Source organism: Pelodiscus sinensis, chromosome 3 (assembly GCF_049634645.1).
Source record: "Pelodiscus sinensis isolate JC-2024 chromosome 3, ASM4963464v1, whole genome shotgun sequence".
NCBI classification, from domain to species: Eukaryota; Metazoa; Chordata; order Testudines; family Trionychidae; genus Pelodiscus; species Pelodiscus sinensis.
In genome coordinates, this window is record NC_134713.1 from 46,615,769 (window position 1) to 46,640,538 (window position 24,770).

General features: G+C 44.4%; 2 protein-coding genes across 4 annotated transcripts; both read left to right on the forward strand.

Annotated features, from left to right (window-relative positions):
• Window positions 1-237: 237 nt before the first annotated feature.
• On the forward strand, window positions 238-15,106 carry LOC142827801 (uncharacterized). Of its 2 annotated transcripts, none has more exons than XM_075923690.1 (2): window positions 238-504; window positions 14,966-15,106. In XM_075923690.1, the coding sequence occupies exons 1-2, from the start codon at window positions 466-468 to the stop codon at window positions 15,056-15,058; spliced, it is 132 nt and encodes a 43-aa protein (XP_075779805.1). In that variant the 5' UTR covers window positions 238-465; the 3' UTR covers window positions 15,059-15,106. The 2 variants fall into 2 exon arrangements, with proteins under 2 accessions (XP_075779805.1, XP_075779804.1); XM_075923689.1 differs by having other exon boundaries at window positions 272-504; window positions 14,963-15,104.
• A 264-nt stretch (window positions 15,107-15,370) lies between these two features.
• On the forward strand, window positions 15,371-24,699 carry PTP4A1 (protein tyrosine phosphatase 4A1). Of its 2 annotated transcripts, none has more exons than XM_075923688.1 (5): window positions 15,371-15,511; window positions 16,631-16,723; window positions 19,281-19,411; window positions 20,869-20,943; window positions 23,292-24,699. In XM_075923688.1, the coding sequence occupies exons 1-5, from the start codon at window positions 15,407-15,409 to the stop codon at window positions 23,425-23,427; spliced, it is 540 nt and encodes a 179-aa protein (XP_075779803.1). In that variant the 5' UTR covers window positions 15,371-15,406; the 3' UTR covers window positions 23,428-24,699. The 2 variants fall into 2 exon arrangements, with proteins under 2 accessions (XP_075779803.1, XP_075779802.1); XM_075923687.1 differs by having other exon boundaries at window positions 23,288-23,955.
• The last annotated feature ends 71 nt before the right edge of the window (window positions 24,700-24,770 follow it).

The window sequence follows — 24,770 nt, forward strand, 5'->3', positions numbered from 1 at the left end:
CCGAGGCCCGCCGCCCCTCCCTTGCGTGGCGCTACGCAACTCGGCCACCTCTCGCTCATTCACTAACCGGTTCTCACCGGCTACCTCCGCCTTTCAATACCCTCTTCTCTCCCTCGCCCCCCGTGCGGCCCCGCCCCATGGCGGCGCCGGGCCCGCCTCCGACGGTCTAGCAACAGCTCTGATTGGTGATGCGCGACGCCCGTCACGGGGCGGTGTGTGTGTCGTACGACGCACGCCTGTGCGGGAGGAAGGCGGCGCTGGCGGGCCCCTCCCCTTCTGTGCCGCTTGCTCCGCGTTGGCACCGCACTCTCCAAAGCTGCTCGCTTGCTACCGCCGCCGCAGCTGTATGGTCCAGCGCCGCTCCGCCGCCGCACCCCCTCCGCCAGCTCCGCGGCCTCCAGCGCCTCCAGCTCCTCCTGGTTCTGCTCCTCCTGCCCCCGGCGGTGGCGCCCTCACCCCGGCTGTATGATCAGGCTACAGTCTTCAATGAGTAACCATATTCCTGTGAGTACCGGCCCCGCCGCCCTGGCCGCCTTCTCCCGTGCACCGCGTGGCCGCCGCGTGTGTCCGGCTCTTCTCTCCGGGCTGCCGGCGCTTCGCCCCCTCGCGGCTCCTCCATGTTGGCTCTTTGTTCTGCCGGCTCCGAGCGGCTCCTTGAGTCCTTTCGCGCCGTGCGGCGGCTCCTCCCTGGCGGGAAGCAGCGGGCGGGGTTGGCGTGGCAGCAGAGCGAGGGGTGGTGGAGTCCTGGGTCTGCCGCGGCTCCCTTGCGGGCTAGGAGGCGGCTGGACACAAAGCCGCTTTGTGAGCTGGGCTGCAGCTCGCCCCGCCCGCCTCCCCTCGGTGTCTGTCCAGCCGCTGCCCTCCCTCCGTGTCCTTAACGACCGAGCCCAACGCCCCGCAGCCCTGCGAGGCGGCCGATCCCGCGGGGCGGCTCTGGGTGACAAAATGGCTTCGTGTCAGGAGCCTGAGGCGTGACTCAGGTCCGGGGATCGGCCCGTTCCCTGGACACCCGGCCAGCGGCCTCGTGCGGAGCCTTCCAGCTTGCGCACTTGAGCCGCCGCGGTGCCCTTCCCTCCGTGGCCAGGCGCGCCGGGTGTAGGTGCGGGCTAACGTGGCGGGAGCGGGGGCCGGTGCCAGGGCGGGGTGAATGGCCTGGGTTTCACGCTGACCCGGGCTGAGAAGTAGTCGAGACAAGCCGAGGCTTGTCCGAGGACGGTGCGTGGGTGTCCGCCAGGCGGGCGGTGTCGCAGGGAGCTGAGGGTTGGAAAGTGACTCACTACACGCGGGAGTGGGTGCCGCGTTGGAAAGTCACGATTGAGCGATGGCGCGGGGTCAATCGTGGTTGTGTGCATCTTACTGTCAAGTCCAGCTGCCGAGTAACTTCCTTTGTTAGGGACATACCTCCGTCAGGCTGGGACACCAGAGCTAGTGGCACCTCGTGCAGCAGCACTCCTTTGTGCAAGAAATATGAGGCCTGTTTCTCTATTGTAGTGTTTAGCTAAGCTACTTCCGCCAGGGTTCTTGGAAACCCTTTGTATTCTTTTGCTTTTACAGCCTTGTTCTAAAAGCTGCCTTCAGAAAAATACCTGTATTGCCAACTTCCAGTTGTTTCTTGGCAGACTCAAAATATCCGATTTGTTGAATGTGTACCTGGTACAACTATATCAGACCGTCTCAGTCAATGTATCTGGTGCCTCTTAGGAGGGTTGTGTTGTGAGTAAATCACCAGATTGGTACACTATGGGGAGCCTTGTCTGTCTTTACTGTGAGGCAAGCCTTTCTGCTTTCAGTTCTGTATCAGTACAATAGAGTTAATACTGACTACTTCACGAGTATAAATTAATGAAGTAAGACTTTTGATGACACTAAGTATAATCCCCTAGTTAAGAGGGAAAGCATGTAAAAGGGAAAGGGAGGGCTTAGAGGAAGGCAAAAATGTTCTGGGTCTCATCAAATCTAACAATATTTGAACGTCAAAGCGAAATTTTGTGTGCACTGCTCATATTTTAATTGATATCGTGAAGCAGTTTTTTTTTTTACGAACGAAAGTAGTCAAGTATATAACCTGTGACATTAGCATTTTAAATTTGTTTATTTAAAAAGTGTTTTCTAGCTCTCAGGGCCCCAGAGGTAGGCTTTCAGTGTTAGTCTACTTGATGCTGCAGACTGTCTGAAACAATGACTCAGCAGTCTGAATTCCACCTACTAATCTCATAGGGCTGTCAGCTAAGAAGCCCAACATCAAATAATCCATCACTGATTCCTTTAGCAGATGGAATGGCCAAAGGATCCAGAGAGAAGAAAATAGAGCATGTAAAAGTTGGAGAAACCAAAGACAGAAATAGCAGCAGTCCAGAGAAGAGCATATTTTCTCAGTGAGAGATACTGAATGTGTCAATAAAACACTAAATAAGTTTAGTTGTTAAACAAAAGCTCTTTTCTCCTTAGCTTCTGTGCTGTCATGTTTTGATGTCAATAGATCTGTCAAGTAGAGATGTAAAATCCCAGTTAATCAGGGAGGAAAGGGGTGGCTGGTTTCTGCTCCAGGTTCCTCTTGTGTGCGGGAAGGAGGGACAGCTCCCCCACCCCCATGGAGCTGGATCAGCCCTCCATCAATGGGGGGCTGGCTGCTCCCAGGTATCAGTTAACTAATACCCCATAAGCATCACCCAGTAAGGGTGGTGCTTACTGAGTAACCAGTTACCCGTTCACATCCTTTCCATAGATGGAGGCGTGTAGGGAGTGCTGGACTCATATTCTGACTCAAGAAACAACTAACTGTAATCTTTCTCTTCCAAATGAGACTCAGCTACAGGTTCTTCACAAAATAGTGCACTGCTTTGAATATTGGAAATGTTTTGGGGGGTTTTCTGGTTCTTATTGAATTCTAATTTAGAGCAACAGATTATCCTGTTAAATCAGCAATACACATTTTAGTTGATTTAATTACACATCTGCATCCTATTTGTGTAGTGTAGATCTCTTATTTTAACAGTAATGAGAACAGAATTTTTGCCTACCAAATACTGTTTGTCTTGGGAACATAAGAATGGCCATACTGGGTCAGACCAATGATTCATCTAGCCCAGTATCCTGTCTTCTGACTGTGGCCAATGCCAGATGCCCCAGAGAGGGAATCATTAAATGAATCCCTCTGTCATCCATTTCCAGCCTCTGACAAGCATGGACTAGGGATACCATTCCTGCCCATACTGGCTAATAGTCATTGATAGACCTAATCTCCATGAATTTATCTAGTTCTTTTTATTCTGTCTAGAAACAGAATATTGCTATTACAAAGATTTATAGTTCATTAATTTTCATTTTAAAGGGTGGAAAATGCTTAATTAAGCTAACAGGATGCTAGTGGCTTGCTGTTTAACTACCAGCAATATGCTTAGCTGATATTCTACTGAGCCCAAAAAGAGTCCTTGTCTTGAATAATTATTCAGTTGGAAAAGCAGACAGGAAGCACTGGATAACTAAAGAGGAGTAGTAGTTGAGAACTGAGGCTTGACATCACAGGTGACAGTCTAAATTAACTGAAGATATGAATTTTAGATGATTAGTTAAATCATATTAAACATCAGTGTGGATACTTACTCAGTACTAGCATGGCTTTAATTTGCTTTGGAAATGAATTAAGGGAAATGGAAGGAAGGCTGCTATAATTCTGAGTAAGAGAATCCACAGAAATGGGGTTTATTTAATTCACTTAAAATTCACAGCTTCAGTTAATTTAGAATATCCTGAGTGTGGGCATAGAGGAATAACTTATTTTAACATGTATATGTGAAATCTGCCCTTAAAAACCTCTTAAGGATGGAGATTCTACCACATCCCTAGACAATCCATTCCACCCTCCTAGGGAAACTTGTTTTTCCTAATATCCAACGTAAGCCTTCTCCGCCACAACTTGAGATCATTGTTTCTTTTTCTGCCATCTGTTTATCACAGAGAATACATTAGCTCCATAGTTCCTGCTAAGGTGCTGTACACAAAAAATTCTGCCCCTGTCCACTTCCTCTGGAGAGCTGCGAAGCAACACTTGTACAACAGGCAGCTGCTCTGACAGGCGGGGCCGACTGAGACAGCATGGTGAAGGATCTGCTGGGGTGGGGAGTGGGGGGGGGGGGGAGGGGGGGTCAGGGTCCTGTTCTGGGAGCTGGGGCTGGGAATGGGATCTGCCATGTGGCACAGGAGTGGGGTGGCTGCTCCAGCAGCTAGGAATGTGTGTTGATAAATTGGGTGCCACGGTGGCACACCTCCAAACCAGCTCACATGACCTCAGTATTAGTGCACAAGCCAAAACTCATTCTGTTCATGGTTGGAAAATGTTAGAGGGAATTCACTGTCAGGCTCCATCCTCTTTGGAATCCTTCCCCCACTTTCAGGTAGTTAAAGGCTGCTATTAGATCCCCCCTCATTTTTCTTGTTCGAAGACTCAATAAGCCCTGTCCTCATGAGTCTTGTGCTCTAGCCCCCTAATAGTTTTTGTTGCCTTCCTCTGGATTCCCTCCAATTTGTCCATGTTTTTTCTGTAGCGGCGAGCCCAAGGCTAGACGCAGTACTCAAGATGTGTCCTCTCCAGTGCTGAATAGAAGGGAATAATCACTTCCCTTCAGTCTGCTGGCAATTCTCCTACTAATGTAGCCTGATACACTTTCAGCCTTCTTGTTGACTCATATCCAGCTTCTTGTGTACTATAATCCCAGGCCCTGTTCTGCACAAATGCTGCCTAGACAGTCGGTCCCTAGTCTATGGATATGTATACACTTGCACCCTAGTTTGAACTATTAATGCAAATGTAGGCATTCGAAATATTTAAATCCCCGCTTTATTTACTATCCTGCATTTCATTAGCATAATGTTGGCTGTGCACTGTTTCGGAACCCAGCTGATTTGAAAGTGAAAGTGCACTCTGGGCTGTGTTAGTTTGAATCAAACCCCTTGGTTCAAACTAACGCAGCCCGGAGCGCACTTTAACTTTTGAATCAGCTGGGTTCCGAAATGGCACGCGGTCGAGATCCTGCACTTCATTAGCATAGTATTTAAATCCCCTCTTCATTTACTATTTTGAATGCCTACATTTGCATCTGTAGTTTGAACTCGGGTGCAAGTGCAGACATACCCTGTAGCAAGACATGGAATTCTCCTGTCCTAAGTGTAGGACTCTGCACTTGTTCTTGTTGAAGCTCATCGCATTTCTTTTGGCCCAATCATCCAATTTTTCTAGGTCACTATAGACCCTATTTCTACCCTCCTATCTCTCCTCTTGCTTCTGCCACCCAGATCAGTGTCATAAGCCCTGGAATTACAAACCATCTAGTCACCCTGCGTGCCATTACAGATTATTAAAAAATTCAGCAGGCCTGGTCTTAGAAATCACATTTGCAATATATTGCATAAACAAATAGGAGTGTTAGATATTGGTTATCTTAGTAATCATGTAGCCTCAACAATTTTTTTTAATGGTTACTAAAATGCTTTCCCTTCACAAGCTGTCCACGGACTGAGGCAGCTCTAGTATCCCACCTACTTCACCCAACGCTGCTGCTGATAGAAAGGCAATGGTGCGGGGGGGAGGTAGGCTTGAAAGCTGACTCCCCACATGTATCGGTACCTGCCTAATCCCATGCTGCTGCCTCTGACAGATGTGTGTGGGGAGCCAACTTGAAAACCAGCTTCCCGCATGTACTGGCTTCTGCCTGCCCCCCTGTGCTGCTGCCGCTATGGGAAGCAGCAGGGGGGAAGAAGGAGCAGGTGCCTCTACAGGAAGTGGCACGCATGGGGAGCCAGCTTAAAAGCTAGCTCCCTATGGGCATTGGCTCCTGCCCCTTATCCCCCTTGTTGCTGCTTCTGATACACCAGCCCCGCTTGCTGCTTCTGTATGTAGTCATTTGGATTAATCAATACACCCAGGCTTATTGTTTAAATGACTATACACTAGAGATGTTAAACTTTAGTCTAATTGACTACAGGCAGTCCCCGGGTTACATACAAGATAGGGACTGTAGGTTTGTTCTTAAGTTGAATCTGTATGTAAGTCGGAACTGGCATCCAGATTCAGACACTGCTGAAACTGACCGCCAGTTCTGACTTACATACAGAATCAACTTAAGAACCCCAGGCGTCCCCAAGTCAGCTGCTGCTGAAACTGATCAGCAGCTGATTCCAGGAAGCCCGCGGCAGAGCAACTCTGCCTGGGGCTTCCTGTAGTCAGCGCTGGTCAGTTTCAGCAGAAGCTGACTTGGGGATGCCTGGGGCAGAGCAGCTGGGGTGCTGCTGGGTTGCTCCAGTAGCGCCGCTCCTGGGTGCTACTGGACCAACCTAGCAGCACCCCATCTGCTCTGTCCCAGGTGTCCTGATTCAGCCGCTGCTGAAACTGACCAGCAGTGGCTGAATCAGGACCTGGGGCAGAGCAGCTGGGGTGCTGCCGGGTTGGTCCAGTAGTGCCCAGAGCGGGCGCTGCAGGACCAATCGGCAGCGCCCCAGCTGCTCTGCCCCAGAGTCCAAAACAAAAGCCTGGTCTGCGGGGGGGGGGGGGGGAGCACACTAGCTGCCCCCCCTCCCCAGCAGACCAGGGACACGGGGAGCAGAGCCTCTGAGGCTTTGCTCTGGCAGAGCCTCTGAGGTGAGGGACCCCCCCGCGGCTACGGCTTCAGTCCGGGAGCCTGTGGTCTGCTGGGGACGGTCCCCAGCAGACCACAGGCTCCCGGACTGAAGCCGCAGCCGCGGGGGGGTCCCGCGCCTCTGAGGCTTTGCTCTGGCAAAGCCTCAGAAGCGCGGGAACCCGCCCGGTGCCCCTGGTCTGCTGGAGACGGTCTCCAGCAGACCAGGGGCACCGGAGCAGCTTACGAACGGGGCTTTCTCGCCCCGACTTCCGGGGCGAGAGAGCCCCGTTCGTAAGTGCGGATCCGACGTAAGTCGGGGACTGCCTGTAGTAGATGGATTTTTCTGTCTAAGTATGGGAGCTGCAGCAGGATTAGCTCCTGGCTCCAGGAATTAACTCTGCTGCAGCTCTCCTTTTAAGTGTATTAAGAGCCAATAGGCTAGCTGATTCCTGGCTTGCTCTGGGTCCCCCTGCTGCGCTTTAGCCTTCTAAATGTATTAAGGGCCTGCTGGCTCTTAATACATTTAAAATGCTGGAGCACAGCAGTAGGGGGGGACGCAGCACGAGCCGGGCCAGCTGTTACCTGGCTCATGCTGGGTTGATCAAAAAAGGCTAGAGTGCAGCAGGGGGACCCAGCGTGAGCCGGGAATCAGCTGTCTCAGTTTATGCTGGTCTCCACCCCCTCCCATCCCCCGCGCTGCGCTTCTGATTTTTTTTTTTTTCAAAGTGTATTAAGAGCTAGCAAGTGCTAGGGGGAACTGTCTTTTAAACCAGCTCCCCTCAGCACCTGCTTCCCCTGCCTTGCTGCCTGCCTCTAATAGAGGCAGCAAGGTGGGCAGGAAGCTTTTGCGTATTGGATAGTGAACTAGTTGCTTAATCTCGATTATGCACTAACAACACTATAAACAAGTAGAGGCACTTGTTCATCAACCCTGTGTCAAGGAACTATCAAACAATGGACATAGTGTTATCCTGGGATAATCCACATAGTTCTCTACTCTCCCTGGGTCAGCAATAGTCTCAGTCTTCCTTAAGCAGCCAGTCCATCACCAATCATGAATGGTCACCGTAGGCCATCATAGAGCTGACATTTCACCATTGGAGGGGACATCTGTGATTGGCCTGTTCGCCACAAAAGACAGTGCTAAATGCTGAATGTTTGTTTCTGTGGAAGTATGAGCCTGGATTTGTTGCAAGATGTCTTCATTATATCATGGAATCATGTACTTTCTCTGTGATGCCTCTAATTCCCAGGGTGTTATGCAGGCTCAGAGACAATCACATCAAACTCTTTAACAGTTCTCCAGAGGTCAATTAAGCCTCTCATCTGACTTTAGGATTACTTAGACATAATATCAAAATACCAAGGTCAGAAGCTGCATCCATACCTGAAGTCAGTGCATCCATCACCCTGGATGTTGGTTGGTTGAATATTGCTCATAGGTGCAAGTGATCCTTGAAATGGAAGATGGTCATTTTTGACAACCAAATTTGATCTTGACCTATTAGAGGCTCCTGTACCTCAGATTCTTGACTATTCTGCATTTCGGTCAATTCCATCCAAGAATATCTTGCAGTAATTGCTTTGTCATTCATCTGTTTACTCACTATTTTTCACCATCTTTTACATTTGGATGTCTGATGTGATTGTGTACTTACCTGCCAGTCAAAAAAACCCCAACCTCAGCAAGTGACCTTAATGTTCTTACATGTTTTATTAATCCCCTTTTTGAGTAACTCAGTGCAGTCCATACACTACAATAGGGATGTCAACATGTAGACAACTACATGATTAACTGATAAGCTTGGGCTTCAACTTCCCCTTATACTACCCCATCTGTGGAGCAGCCTCTGTCCATGGGGAGTTAGACCCTCCGTGGGCAAGGGCTGCTGTCGCCTGACACTGCTGCCTCTCTCATAGCCAGCAGTATGGGGCACCAGGGAGGGAGCTGGTCTGCACAGGAAGCTGGCTTTTAAACAATCTTCTCTCGCAGACTAGCTCCTGCCTGCCACCTGCACTGCTATGCCGATAGAGAGGTAGCAACATGGAGTGACAGGGAGCTCTGTGGGAGTGGTGCCGGAAGCATACTGGCTACTGGCCTCGCCCTCGCCCCTGGGGACTACTGAATAGTCATGTAACCACTAAAATTTGATGCAGTTGTATGACTCTTCAATTGCACGCTATCTAATGTGTCTATGCCCACATTCTCAGGACTTTGACCATTGCATCAGTTCTGGTGGCTTGAAAACTCCTTGTTCTGGCTTCTTCTATCCCTCACCAAGCACTGTTTCATGGAGGCCGTCATTTTAGACTTAGGCTAAAGTCTCATCCCAAAAGAGCTTTTGGAAATTCGTTTGTATCAGTCCATTAGTTTACTTGTTTACTGCTCCTAAACACCATTCTGCACTAGGAGAAGAAAAACTGAACACTTATATAAAATACCCTGAAATATTCTACCGGTTTGATATCCCTGGTCTGCCACACTTGGGACTTGACTAGTCCCCGATGAGGGATTTTGTTGGACCAGGGGAGATTGTTTACAGCCCTGTACTTGGGGCCCTGCACCCTCCACTGGGACTCTCTGGTCTGGCAGCATCTGTGCTCTTGTCTGGCTATGGATGTCGCCGGATCAGAGTCCCAGTTTAGAGTGGTTCAACCAGCACTACCATGACAGAAGAGAAACTTTCAGGTGATGGTCTTCTCTCTTCGTCGCCATCTTTTTTTCTTTAAAAGGTCAAGCCATCTTTCCCCAATGTCAGAATGGATTAGGCAGTGCATATCTCTCAGCTGTTGAACCTTTCCTTTTAAATTCACAGCACAAGCTGTGTTCTCTGACTGTAAAATGTGTAAAGCAGCTACATGTAGTGACCCTTAATTTTTGTCAAGCATTGTGTTCTTCACTTAGTAGCAGTACTTGACGTGTAGTTCAGAAGGGTGTGCTACAATCAAGTTTTTAGTTATCAAGGCTCTTTAGTCTCATGTTCCAGATAGATGAAGATGACTGACTGGAACAGCATCAGAGATTCTGAGTTTAATAAAGGAGTTGAGGATCTCTGTCCCTTGAAGAAGAGGGGTACAAAGTTATGTAGGCCACTGTTGCAGCACCAGCAGAAACTGCTGTTCGCAAGATTCTGATCTTGTGTACATAATCCTCAAAGAGGCTCCACAATTGCTATAACACACGTTACTATGGCACTAAGAGTATCAAGTAACAATGGGTATATGGACAGGATCAAACTGCTTAGACATTAAAAGGAATGTTGGTGGTGTGTTTTCCTCATGAGCTTTGATATGTGCTTGGTATATCCAGTCATAAAATGATAAATATATTGGCACAGTCATACATGTGATTACTAGTTCCGATATCTGGTAATTGGAACCATCACCATTTTATATATTATCTAGAAAGCTGTTTTTCAGCTTTTTAAATCAAATTGGAATACAAGCTAATTGTTTCAACATCCTAAAAACATTCCATTTCTAACTCGGTAATAGAGGATTCCAGAAACAGAAATGGCAACAGAGATGAGTGGTTTAGCTAAAGAATGGAGATGAGTGTGTTTCATACAGCCATGGGTTAGGCAACCAGATTAGGTACATTTTTGGAAACCTGTGAGGTGTTGCATATTATAAACCACTTAACTGCTGTTTAACATACCAGATATATAGAACTTTAGATTCACTGTGAATGCCAACCTGATACGACTTAAAATTGCTGTGGCCAAATGCAGAGCTAGTGAAATTGAACCAAATAGGTTTAATGTGGTGAGTGGCAGCTTACTTTAGTTTACAAACTGGCTGCTGACAACTATAAAAGCCGAAGGTGACTTAAATGGCAATCAGTGCCACTTAGAAAATCTTAAGGTTCGAAATATCTGCAGATCCTGTATGGTAAGTAAGTGTTAAGACTATGTAGTATTTAAGATATAGAATGGGGGTTGATAATGTGTGTTCTCAAATGACTAATACAAACTAAGAGCCCTGCATGGATGCAAAATTTGCATCTCTAGCTGCAAAAATGAACAGTGAATATATCCATTAACATCTCCCAGTGTGCATACCTGCTGATATATGCAAATTTCCAGGGTTCTAGATGCAAAATTTGTATCTGCATCCATACCTGCAAAAATGAGCTGCTGATATCCATGGATTTGCAGGGTGCTATAAACTAAGTGGTTCTAGATGTCTACTTAGAAGTCAAATGGCACCTATCTAATGCTAAAATATGGTAGTACAGTGCCACTTAAAGGAGTTGGCTTCCATATTGAGCTCTAGCTAGCAGCAATGAGAAGATTACAATTGTATCAGCATTAGGTTCACTTGTTCCTTTGTATTTGGCTTGTTTCACCTCAGCCAGGAGAACACAGCCTGTCTGGCTCCACCTTTCAGAAGAGCTGCAGTAGAAGCCAGAGGCTACGTCTACACTAGCCAGTCTTGCTCAAGAACAAATGCAAATGAGCTGCCATTTTTGCTCAGGAAGGAGCAGTTTACACTGTTCCTTGTGTAAAAACTTTCTCTTTGCACTTATCAGGCAGAACAGGTCTTGCACAAGAGGGAGCAGTGTATACTGCTCCCTCTTGCACCAAAGCCCCTTGCGCAAAAATGGTTGCTCATTAAGTGTGCAAATGAGGCGTGGTGATATTCACCGCTGCACCTCATTCGCATATGTTCTTGAGAAGACTGGACAGTGTAGATGTAGCCAGAGAGTATTAAAAGCAGCCATATTTAAGGATTGTATTACCGGGGGTGGGAGCACTAGGGGTATGTCTACACTTGCTCCCTAGTTCAAGTTAGGGATGCAAATGTAGGCGACCGAAATTGCTAATGAAGAGGGGATTTAAATATTCCACGCTTCATTAGCATGATCTCGCCCGTGTGTTATTCCGCTCAACAGCTGACTCGAACCAGGAAGCGCGCACTGGGACACGTTAGTTTGAACCAAACCCCTTGGTTCGAACTAACATTACTCTTCATTTTTTTTGCATCAATTTCTGCAGTTCACAAGCTTTCATTAAATTCTGAGTTCATAGCTATTGAGTATAAACTCAATCACAGCTATATCTCAAAGTAAATTTTTTGTTCTGCTAAGTCTGCCAACCGGAACTTACGTTGATGAGACCCTTTTGATATTCAGTATCTAGTTTACAGCCATTACGTTCCTAATCATATTGGTGTTTGTGCTCCTTATTTGGGAAGGCCATGAGCAGGTAGTGGTCTTGTAGAAAGATAGCTAATCCTTAATTACCTGCAGGATGGGTGGGTTGTTTGTCTCTGTGGTTATATCTTAATTGGTTTTTTCTCTCTTTTATTAAAAAAAAAAAAAAAAAGCCACCTCTTTTAAGCCAAGGAGATTTTTGGATAGGGTGAAGAAACAAACCTCATATGTTCCAATGAATAGGGTGGAACTTTATTCATGTTGTCTATACTTAAACTGGTTGATGTGTAGCTGGAAGGATATGGGGGTTAGATTTTTTTTTTTATTTAAATCTGTGGATCTGCTATATGCCCAGCAATTGAGATGCCTCTAGAAGAAATCCTGACATTGTTTCTAGATGTTATTGGTGGAAAGCCCTTCTTGTAACAATCTGCTAGATAGTTATCTAGTGGTAGGTGGCTACCTCTACAAAAATTTTTAGCTTAACTTTGACACCCCCACCCCTTCCATTCTTTCTTTTCTCTTTTTTAAATAGGTAGACTGAGAACTGCAAAGCATTATGTGTATTAATATTGTAGTTTGGGCACAAAGCGGATCCCTGCAATATAAGACTTGACAATAAAATAAGCATGAAATAACTGAAATGGTCTTTTGAGATTACACTTCTACATCTTTCAAGTATCCCTTCTTGTGCACGTATGCTCATTTGTTCCAAAGCAGTATTAATGGTATCCTTACTAGGAATGTAAAATCCTGTTTTAATTGGTTAACCAATAAAAGAGGGAACGGGGGACTCCAGCCTGGCTGGAGTACCCCCACCCCTCCTGCTGTTGGGCTGGGGTGAGCTCCCCTCACCGCAGACACGGGCTGCACTGGCCAGGCTGGAATAATCCCTCCCTGTGGAGCATCCACCTGCCTGTGGCAGGTGAGAAGCTGCTCCAGCCCCTTCTGGTTAATCTTAAATGGTAGTAAATCACATCCCTAATCCTTACAACTTTGTTGCCAAACAATGGAGTATACCATAGGATGTATTAACTTACAACAGTGGTTCGGTCTGTGATGGTTTTGCAGGTGGGCCATGGGCTTGGGTCTCATACCCTCCCCCCTGTAATGGGGAGCCTGTGCTGGTACTCCATCCTGGACAGACGGACACACACACACCCCGCACCTCAAGCATCAGTACTGGTTTCCCACTGGAGGGAGGGAAAGCTTGCAGGCCAGGTCTGGCTTGTGGGGGAAGGAAGCATCTCTATGTGCTGCTGTCCCATCCTCCCCACCCCCCGCCCCCAAGTAGGGGCACCTCAGCACAGAAATTTGCTAACCTGGATGCTTTCCCACTGGCTGGAATCACAGCTAATGGAAGTAGCAGGGAACAGTGCCTAGGAGCCGTGGAATGCACTGATCCAGGTTAGAATAGTGATAGAAATGTAGCCGTGTTAGTCTGGGGTAGTTGAAGCAAAATGCAGGACAATGTAGCACTTTAAAGACTAACAAGATGGTTTATTAGATGATGAGCTTTCGTGGGCCAGACCCACTTCCTCAGATCAAATAGTGGAAGAAAGTAGTCACAACCATATATACCAAAGTATTTGTTCATTTTTTTAAATTGTATCCTTTGGTATATATGGTTGTGACTACTTTCTTCCACTATTTGATCTGAGGAAGTGGGTCTGGCCCACGAAAGCTCATCATCTAATAAACCATCTTGTTAGTCTTTAAAGTGCTACATTGTCCTGCATTTTGATCCAGGTTAGTCTTCTTCCCTCCCCCTCCCCCCATTCCTTCTGCCCCCAATTCTCCTCATGCCCAGGGCCCACACTCCTATCACCTTTGTGCACTTCCCCTCCTGACAAGACACTGCACCCCACCTCCCCCACTGCTCCTGTACCCTACCTCCCAGCCCAGACCTGTACCCCATCTTGCACCCATTTTTGTCGTCTTAGGTGGTTGGCTCGTGGTCCACGGAAAGGGCTGCAGCCCAAAACATTTGAGCCACTGACTTAAGCGTAAAGGAAGTGTAGTGGTCAGGAATAATGCTACTGGAGCCAGGAATAAAGCAGCAGTAGACCCTGTTGTGCGTTGTTTATAACTAATAAAAAGAGTGGCTTTTGTTTAATGATGGCTAATGCAGATATAAATCCCTGAAATTGACACAGTACATCAATTCTAAAATGAAGTCCTTGTTTCAGTTTTAGACCTCTTGTCAGTGGACTCCCCATGTAGCTGACTTCCGTATTCAGTGTTGAAGTACATCTGTTCATCTTGCAACATTAAAGTTGTCTAATGAAGGATAATCTTCCTATCTTTTAAAATGCCATATTTTTTTTTAAACAGTTTGTCATGTTTCTTCTTGCATACTTAAATTCAAAACTTCCATTTGGAATATGGTATGGAACAGGTACTGTTTCACAATAGCTCTACTAAATGGGAATTAGTTATGCCTGCACTCAAAGCACATATATTATAATAGTAAGTCATCTGGCTTTGCCTTCTTGAAAAGATGTGAATTCCGTTTGAGGAGTTGGGCATTTTCTGTAAACAGGCGAGTGTGTGTGTATATATAGCAAATATTGTGCACCAAAGTTAGTATAACTTCAGATTAATAAATCTCCAGTGAATATCATACAGCAGATATTGAAGTTATAAACTTGTAAATCAAGACCAGAATTTCTTCAGATTCTTCTGGGTGCTTTTAAATGTAGCCTTTTTGTAGAAATACAATTGTTGAATAAAAGTTCTGTGAGCCATAAATTGAAGAGTTCTTTTAAAATGTTAGTATGTTGTCTAACTCAGAAATTTTGTAAAAATCTTAAACAATGAATAGTCTTGCCGCTCTTTAGAGACTAACAAACCAGATAGATAGTATCATGACCTTTCGTGGGCATAATCCACTTCTTCAGATTAGTGGTATTTGCCCTGTCCTGAGTTCAGGGGATGAGAGTAGATGACCTTTCAAGGTTACTTTCAGTTCTATGTTTTACCCTGATCTTGCCAAATATAATTTTGAATTCCAAACACTACTCACTTGTGTTACTGTGGTACTTAGGTTTAAAAAAAACCCACAACTAATTTCATTGAGGACGTCTTAGTTGTACAAGATTATAAAATATTCCTGGTGAGACTAAGGTATTTTTTCTATGAATAAAAAAAGTGTCTTCAAGTAACTTTTTTCCCCTCCTTCCCCTCTTTACAGCAGTTCTGTGGTGTTCTTGGTCACACATTTATGGAGTTTCTGAAGGGCAGTGGAGACTACTGCCAGGCACAGCACGACCTCTATGCAGACAAGTGAACTGTAGAAATTCATTACTACTCCACCAAGAAGCCCCCCTAAGAGTGATTTAACCAGAATAAGAAGTGTTGAATAGAAATTGGCAGAGCATTTGACAAGGAGTTGAGACCTGGATGGGGTAAACCTCAGCGCACTGCCTTCTTGCCTCAGTATTACTGGATTGAAGAATTGCTGCTTCTTGTTAGGAGGTTCATTTCATTTCCCATTGCTCCCAATTTCATACTTGCCAGCACTGAAATTTTTCAAGTGGAGTATAGTGAAGTAGACTTCAGTATCACTACATTATTTCTGTATTAGAATTTTTTAATCCTTTCACAATCTTGTTGCATGTTTTTTAACTAAATTAATATGGCACGAATGAACCGCCCAGCTCCTGTGGAAATCACCTACAAGAACATGAGATTTCTTATCACACACAATCCAACCAATGCAACCTTAAACAAATTTATAGAGGTAAGACTTTTTTTGGATGGAATGTATATTTATAATATATGTAATGCATAGACTAGCTCATATTTAATAGTAATGTGCTTTTAACCAGTCAAATTCACCCCTTAATTACACTTTGTATTGCTTCAAGGCTTGTTGCAAAGAGTGCAGTGGCTTTCAGTCTGTGAGCTGCGGACCTTTGGGGGTCTGCAGACCATACCTAAGATTTCCAAAGAGGTTGGCATCTCCATTTGAAATGTTTTAGGGTCCTCATATGAAGGGTTGAAAACCATTGATAAAGAAACTTTTCAAATTGAGAAGCCATATACCAACCCCAACTCGCTTGTAGACAGCACCCCATACTCCACCCTTCGCCCTAGCCCTGACCCTCCTCTCAGCCAGCATCCTACACTCCTTCCTGCGCCCCAGGCTCTGCCCAGAGCTCCCTCCTATACTGTGAACAACCATACTGTAAGGAATAGAGTGAGCATGATGGGGCCTCGGGGAAGGGACTGGATAGATCTTGGGTTGTCCTTAAATACAGAGAGTGATTTCTAACATAAAAATGTTAGAGACCACTTGCATAATGGGATCCTGATCCTGTTTGAAGCCTCTTGATACTATAATACACTGTTTAGCACTGAGTGGTACGAAGGGTAGTAAGGCTATGGAATTCTCAAATTTCTGTATTTTGAGAAGTTTTAAAGGATTACCATCTGATGTTGGTTTACTTTATTGTAAATCAACAAAATAACAAGAGCTATGCTGTTCACCAAATGGAAGACAATGGGGGAGGGTTGATGAAGAGCCGTCTTATTAACATATTTCAGAAGTTTTAATACTAGGGATGTTAGATAATCATGTAACCTCTTGTAATCTTAGTGGTAACATGAATATTTGATAGTCCCCCAGGGGTAGGGCTGGCAGCCATTGCGCTCCCTGCCACCCTGCTCTGTTGAGACTGAGGTAGGGAGGGAGAGTGTAATCATTGGATTAACAGATCAGCATTAGCTTATCGGTTAATTCTTTAAACGACTGTACAATAACATCTCTAGTTTAATACTGCTAAAGTACAGAAAATACTTGGCTGTTCCTTATGAGAGAGTCATGTCAGCTGATTTATAAACTTTTTTTCCTTCTTAGGAACTTAAGAAGTATGGCGTTACCACAGTGGTAAGAGTATGTGAAGCTACATATGACACTGCACCAGTGGAAAAAGAGGGCATTCAGGTTTTGGTGAGTGGCTTAAAAAGACTTGCTCTAATGTTTTATCAGACCTGCAACATTCACAAGCTTTTAATGTCTACTGCAAGTTCATAATGACCTAAAACTTTAGCTAATCAGGTGTGAGCAACATTAAGCACTTGGAGTTCACTGGTACCCAGTGTAAGCACTGCAGTAGAGTTGCAAAAAGTTAGTTTTCAAATATAGGAACTACAGGGCTTGTCTAATCTTTGAAGACTTCCTGCAGCATTTTCTACACTCAACTTCCACTGTTGAATGAGTTCTTAATAGGGATCAGAGTTTCCTCTAAGCTGTGCGGTTATGTAGCCATGCAGCTATTTTCTGATCCCTGCTCAGATTTTCAAAGCACTCGTGCAGGCAGGGAGCTTAGCTGACTAGCGCAGGGGGGTGTGTGTGCGCACCTATAAACAGCAGCTGAATATGGTGTTGAACTGAAGAGCTCCCAGATCAGAAAAGCAGACAAGATAAGCAGCTGAGATAAGGAGGCAGTAAGTGGCTGGGGAGGAGGAGGGAGTGAATCATTAATTGGCTGCGGGGGGGGGGGGGGGGGGGGGGGGGGGGGGTCAGAAGTGGGGAGTTTGGAAAGTTCCATTTGCTGTAGGGGAGAGGCAGAAACCCAGCAGTCTCCCCAATCATCCTGGGTTGGGAAGGGGGAGGTAAGGGGTTGATTGCATGAGGTAGTTGGAGGGGGGGGGGAGAAGGGGTGAGTGGGTGCTGGCATCTATGCAGTGAGGTGGGGGCAGTTTGTTTGGGGTGTCCTGACTCGCTGCAGTCCTCTGTTAGGCTGGGTTGGACAGGAGTGGGGGAAAGAAAGCAGGCTGCATGGTGTGTGTGTGGGGGGGGGGGGGGGGGTGTTCGTGTGTTCACTAGGAGGACATTTGCATGATTGTATTTCAAACAAAGTTTACACAGGTGTTAATGGCTTAAGAAAAAAATTGTTAATAGAATTTTTTTAGTGTTACATTTATCTAAAACTCTAAATATAACTTTTTTTTTTTTTTAAATCCCATGTTACAATTTACCATGTATTAGTATTGCATTAAGGTCAGATCTTTGCTATGTGGTAGAGTTCTAGCTCTTATGAGTTAGAAGTAGTATGATCCTGGTTCCGTAGGATGAAGCATGTTTCAAAGAGCTTGCAACTAAGGTATCTGTCTACAAAAACTGAAGCCATGTGTTAATTTGTTCTGGGGCTTCTCTTCCTCAAGTGGAAGAAGGCTAATTCCCTACCTTTTGTACAGCACCTTTGTAGTCATTAAGTCACAACAACTAGACACAGGTGTTTTGTTTTAATATATTTTCTTCCACATGTATGAATGCTTATTTATCTATAGATAAACGTGGTATTGGTGGTGGTGCACATCCACACACTACCTCAATATTGGTGTTGTACATAAGATATTTCAACCCGCCCAAGGACAGAATGTTGGAACACTGACAATGATAAAATGCATTTAAGTAACAGTGTATGCAGGGAGAGGACAGTTGGCTCCCTGGCAACTGGTGAGCATGGGGAGTGGGCTTTTAAGTCCGTGCCCCACGTGTATGTTACCCTTTCAGATCCCCAGTTCTTGAAGGGTGTTTGGGGACAAGATGGTCAAGACCTGCCAGGTGGCTAAATGGGTGATGGGTTTTGGCTGGATATCAGTTACAAAGGGGGCAGGAGTGTGTGTCTATGTAAAAGACAGTTAAAAACCACAGCACCATTGTTGCTATTGCAGGCGTTTAACGGACTATAGCAGTGATGGAAATTTGAGACCCGAAAAGCTAGTGCAAAGGTTCCAGAAAGCAGCCTAAACTTAAAAGTTGAGAATTCCCTAATGTGGAGCAGTCTTTGGATTTCTAGGCAGTGGACACACAGAATAACTAGCAACACATCCTTCTTGCCTTGTGATCAGAGTGCTACAAATGCTCTGCATATTGGAGCTGGTGATTGGTGCGGGGGACTGTTACCAGCTGGTGTAGTTCAGCACATCCCAGCATATTGATCTAATAGCTTGTGTGAGTTTTAGGCACCAGTGATACGTAGCATTGCTGTGCAGACAATATTGTACACTTAATGGGACATACCTTATTATATATGTCTGCATTTTGAAAAATCCATTTTTTTTACTGCTTACACTGAGACTGTTTCATCCCTCTTAGAATCTGATTTGTACAAGCTTGAAAGAAGGGAATTTGTTTTAGTGATTAAAAGCAGATAATTCAGAGAACATTAACTACATATCCACTGAAGTTAGCAATTTAATTAACATGCATGAACCTTTTTGAAACTTCAGTTTAATATTCAACAGATTTGGATTCCGGTAACCAACATAAGTAAAAAAAGAATAAAGCTATTTGCATCTTGACAATGTTAGTCTGAGTGAACTACATCTTAATAACAAATCATACCATTCAACTTTATTTCATTAAGCCTAATTAATTTAAGGGGTTGAACTGAAGGATGGGTTGACAATTGAGGAAACTGCTTCACTTTGGTTAATGTTCCTAGTTATAGTAGAATCTGATTCTTTATACGGGGAAAAAAAATTGCCTTTCTTTTTAGGATTGGCCATTTGATGATGGTGCTCCACCGTCCAACCAGATTGTTGATGATTGGCTAAACCTCGTGAAAGTTAAATTCCGTGAAGAACCTGGTTGTTGTATTGCTGTGCACTGTGTTGCTGGTCTTGGGAGGTAAAAGAAACCCTAAAATAATGGCTGTGGCTTTTTTAACTGTTTGTCATAAATGGTGCTTTATAGCCAATATAAGAAGTATCCAGTAGTCAAGCCTCAGATATTTACCTGGAACTTATACACTGGGATGAGCAGGGCTCGCCAAGCGGTGGTGAACCCCGCTTGCCAGCTGCGTGGTTTGGCGTGCTGCGCATGTGCTTACCGTGCTGCGCAGCTGTTCCATCTTGTAATCTACTTGCCCATGGCGAGTAGATTACACTAATTGTTGAGCCCTAGGGATGAGTATTAGTCTGGATTAAAATAGGGTGTGAATTTTGAAGCAGAATAGCTATTCCTGAATAACACCGTGTAGGCAAGCCTTGAGCTTAGAAGATAGCGTGTCAATTCCTATGCTACCATGTCCTTTCACAACAACTTTTGCTATTTAGAGCATACTTCTGTTTCATTTTTTTAACTGCAATCTTGTTAATCACTCTTTTAAAAATATATAACTTGCTACAAGAGCTGGTCAAATACATTATTCAATCTTTCTAGTAATACTTGACCCCTTCTATATGCCAGTCAAATAGAAAATGTATTCAGAAAATGCCAGTGAAAAAATATTAAATATATTCATACAGGTTGAACCTTTTTATCAACACCCTTGGGATCTGACCAGTGCCAACCAGAGAATTTGCTGAAACATGGGAGGGCAATATTGTCTAGCAGCATTACCGACACGTTTACTGGGCTTTTAGGGGTAAATTAGAGCACAGAACAGTGAGCGCCAGGACTGGTGGCTGAAAACAAACTTTGAGACCATGGGAAGCTTGGCCACAGCAACAAGTGGACATCGAGCTAACTAAAATCATGCCAGACGATGTATGTTGCTGGACCAGAGTGCCAGACAAGAGCAATTCAACCTGTAGTAGTATTTGACTAGTTCAACAAGCCACATACCTTGATTTTTTTCCTTCTCTTGTCTGGCTCTATAATCAAAAGTATCTGAATTGTTTTCAGGGTCTCACCTTTTTGTTATCTCTTTTCAATTCTTACCATTTGGAAATATTGCCAACCTCTAGTAGGTGGAGGACTTAAAACTACAGCCACAGATGGATGTGGTGTAGTGAGAAGGAGGGTGATGGTGCTGTCGATCTCACTTGGCGAGAATCAAGCACCTACATACTAACAGCTGGGAAAGAGTGTGTGTATATATATTATGTGTATGTGTGTTGGGGACTTAGGTCTGACTAGTAAGAGTAAGATTTTTCTTCCCCCCCCCCTCTTCTTCCCCCCCCTTCGGGCCTACTGTTTTCTTTTTTCTGCTGCCCAGTATAGTATCCAGTAAATGCTGGCATTTGAGCAGTTATCGAGAGCTACATTTAAAGCCATTTTTATTAGCTTTGGAAAGGGATCTGCTGAGGTTTAAAATTTTATTTTTGCAATATACGTTCTAAAGATTTCTCTTGTTCTTCCAGAGCTCCGGTGTTAGTTGCCCTTGCACTGATTGAGTGTGGAATGAAGTATGAAGATGCAGTGCAGTTTATAAGGCAGTAAGTATTAAACTAGTGTCTGTATTTTTCTTTTTTGGGCTAAAGTGGATAGTAAGATGAGATTGTTCTGTCAAACAACCCATATACAGAATAGCATTGTGGAAGAAATTTGGCAATAAAGGGAATACGGTGGTTGTGCTAGTAAACTATGCCTTTCAATTTAAACAAACTAAGGAAATAAAAGTAGTTGTAATACTGCAAAAACAATTAAAGGTTTTGAGTGACACCGCACTCCTGGCTAGTAGGCCAAATTGCATCCTCTTGATGAATTTACATGAACCATATGAAATGTTAGATAATGTATGTTTCAGGCTCTCATTTCAATCTTTGTAATTTTCATAATTGCAAAGACAAGCTTCTAAACATAACAGCTAAATATTGTTTTCTTTAGTCATATTTGCAAGATGGTAGGTATGCAACACACATTTGGAACTTGGGTTGAATCTGTAGTACTGAGAGCAGAAAAACATTCCTCTTGAATTGTAAGTCTCATTTCAATAACTGTTCAAGAATACATACACATAGATGATTTCACTTACCAGTTCTCTGGCCTTTGCTATACTTGAGGCACTGACACCATTCAGACTAGTTTTGAATTGATTTTGCATTCAGCGTGTTAAGCTTACTGTTTAAATCTCTCGTGTCCTCCTGCTGCTTTGTGCTAGGGATGTAATCGACTAGTTGATTATCTAATAAGCAAAAGCTTATTGGATACTCGACACACTAGTCGACTAGCTGTTCCCCCTCCCCTTGCTTGCCTGTACCAGAAAGAAGCAGCAAGGGGGAGAGAAGAGGAAGGGGTGCTGGGGGGAGCTAACTTAAAAGCCAGTTCCCTCCAGCTCCGTGGGAGGGGGCAGGAGCGCAGCAGCGGCATTGCACCTTTGAAAGCGGAAGTGCTGCATGGAGCCTGGGGCCAGCAGGGGACTGAGTCTCCTGCTGGCCCCAGGGTCCATGCAGCATTTCAATGTTTGAAATGCACAAGAGCCACTACTGGGGCTTGCTTGGGGTGGTACTTATAAGTAGGGCCTAACTCAAGCAAAAAGGGTAGGTGAGCATTAAACCATACCATACTAAAAAAATTGAGTTTCAAGGTAACCATGTGTTCAGATTGGGGGGGTAGAAGGCACTTTTGTGGCCCTTTTTTTTAGGGTTGCACTCTGTGTGCGCTGTTATCACTATTGCCACCTTTTGTCTCAAATACAGTACATTTTTCCCAGTAACTTAGTATTTTGAATGAATTTATCAATGAGGTACAAAGTGAGTGTCGTTAATATTCCTTTAGAGCAGGGGTAGGCAGTAATTTTTTTGGGGGGGAGGGGTGGCACCACGCCTAAAATTTGAGTGATTACAGGCTGCACTTTTCTACAGGTGGAGCAGGTGTGGGATCTGGGATGGAGGAACTATGGGTAAGAGATGAGAGTGCAGGAGGGGATGTGGAATCTGGGAGAGGGGTTGTGTGCAGTAGGGGATGATGACCCTGGGAGAGGTGGTTTGGAATGCAGTAGGGGCAAGCTCTGGCTGGAGGTGCTTGCTGTAGGCAACTGGCAGTCCAAAAGGACCCAAAGGCTGCTCAAATAATCTGGCTGCTGGGGTCAGTGTATGCATCTCTGTGCAGCACATCCTTGGGGAGTGGGGATGGGAGGAGCAGCAGGTCTCCATATTCTGCAAGCACTGCTCTTGCAACTCCAACTGGCTGAGTTTTTGGCCAATGGGAGTTGCAAGGATAGGGCTGGAGGCGGGGAAGTGCATAGGGACTCCCCTCCCCTCGAGGCATGCCATGCAAAACCACCTGCCACTAAAGGGTGCACTGTATGGAGATGCTCACACTGGCCCCATTAGCTGGCCTCTTTATGCAGCATGTGGGGCCACAGCAGACCGGAAGCTTGCCTGAGGGTCCCATTGGGGGCATAACAGTCTGGATCCAAATCTTCAGCAGGCCAGATCTGCGTCATGGGCTGTATTTTGCTGACTCATGCTTTAGAGCAAAAGAACAGGTTTGATAGTGCCTACAGCTACATGAAACTTTCCTCCTGAGGGTTTCCCAAGAGACTGGAGAATGATCATTGTGCAAAAGCTTTGCCTTAGAGCACATTTGGTGAGGCATTCAGAATTTGATGTTATCTGAGTAGGAGATTTAAAAACTACAGTGACTGAAATTTGGTACTACATTTTTAAAAAAAAACCCAACCTTCCTTTGCTACCATGCCATTGTTTGCCCTCAGCCATTTTTAAGAACTGCTTTTATGACTTTTTTTCCCGTTAATGTTATTTCAGGAACTATATTTCAGGAAGTGACCTTTTTGTTTCTAAAGATGATCTTCTAACAACTATCTCTGTCATTTAGGAAGCGACGTGGAGCCTTCAATAGCAAGCAGCTTCTGTATTTGGAGAAATATCGTCCCAAAATGCGCCTGCGTTTTAAAGACTCCAATGGTCACCGAAACAACTGTTGTATTCAGTAAAGCCAGGCTGTCTGTGCTTTGAAGGTAGAAGATGGAAATTTGAATTGGGCAAACTACATACAGAAAAATGTGTAGGGCTGATAAATAGGCTAAATGAAGCTTCCTTAGGAGCCTTTATAGGCTAAAAGTATGGCAGAAATGCAACTTGTCTGTGTAGGTTAATATCTGTTTGGAGAACTAGTAAATGTTTTGCTGTATGCTGTCTCTGAAATGTCTTTGTCATAATTTGTATCAATTGAGCTATCTTTGAATCATGTAGTTAAGTTTAATTCATCTATTTCCTAATAATATCTGTCACAGTATGAAGTGTAGAGAGGTTAGGTGCCAAAAAACCCAGCACAATATCTATTTTTTTCTGTAAATTAGTGTAGTTCTTGTGATGCATGAACTACAATCATCTGGACCTTACTTTGTCTTTTTCCCTACAGTCATTTCAATATTGAGGATAGGGTGTATATGGTAATCTGCTCTCACTATATATGTATGTCTCCCACGATCGCACTAGAATATCAGGATTTGCACAGTCTTTGTTTTTGTTTTTTGTTTTTTTTTTAAACTAAGACTTACAGTGACTTTTAGGTGTCTTTCTGTAACCCTTTCCTCCCATTATCTTAAACCTCTGCATTTTACAAATACATCAATTCTCTGGTAACACATGTGGAAAATTCTTTACATTGTACAGAAGCACACAAAGTCTTTAATGTCTCCAAACAAAAAGCCTTACATTTAAATTATGTTGGCACTTCATGTGCAACTTAACAGAGGGCCTGAAAAGGATGGGAGGGTTATTTAATATTTCTAGTAAAATGTTGCCTTTGTCTTGTGCAGGAAGTATAGATTATACCCTTTACTTTAGTAAATATTTTTTTAAAATGTAGAAATGCTTAGTTATTGTAGCTAAAACAATTCTTAATCAAAATTTCTGAAGATCTTGTAATTTCTTTTACTGTACCTCTTGAAAATTGTTTACCAACTATTGCGTTGTTGAAAGTGTGATTCCCCTCTTCCCCCCCCCCCCCCCCCCCCTTGAGTTTCTGCTATCAAGTAGGCAGATCTCCTATAATATTTTGTATGCCTTTTGAGCTGCGTAACTTAATATTTGGATACTTGATAATTTGTTTTATTATGTAATTGATAAAATGGTGATGTGTATTAATGTTAGGTCAACCATATATTTATACTGTCTTGGGAATGTGTGGTTATAGTTCTGTGGGAGAAATAATATTGCCAGTGTTCACCAGCTTGTAAAATCTAGTGCGAGAGCTTAAACATCTAAAATAAATACTGAAATGCACTTCTTGAGTCTGCTGAAATATGTATAGGGCTTTTAGACTTGGATTTAGAAGCTTAACTTCAGGCACCCAT

Coding starts and splice junctions, on each gene's coding strand:
- PTP4A1 (XM_075923688.1), top strand. CDS start 15,407: ATGGCACGAATGAACCGCCCAGCTCCTGTGGAAATCACCTACAAGAAC. Junction 15,512..16,630: donor CCTTAAACAAATTTATAGAG/GTAAGACTTTTT, acceptor TTTCCTTCTTAG/GAACTTAAGAAGTATGGCGT. Junction 19,412..20,868: donor TGTGTTGCTGGTCTTGGGAG/GTAAAAGAAACC, acceptor TTGTTCTTCCAG/AGCTCCGGTGTTAGTTGCCC.
- LOC142827801 (XM_075923689.1), top strand. CDS start 466: ATGATCAGGCTACAGTCTTCAATGAGTAACCATATTCCT. Junction 505..14,962: donor CAATGAGTAACCATATTCCT/GTGAGTACCGGC, acceptor CCCTCTTTACAG/CAGTTCTGTGGTGTTCTTGG.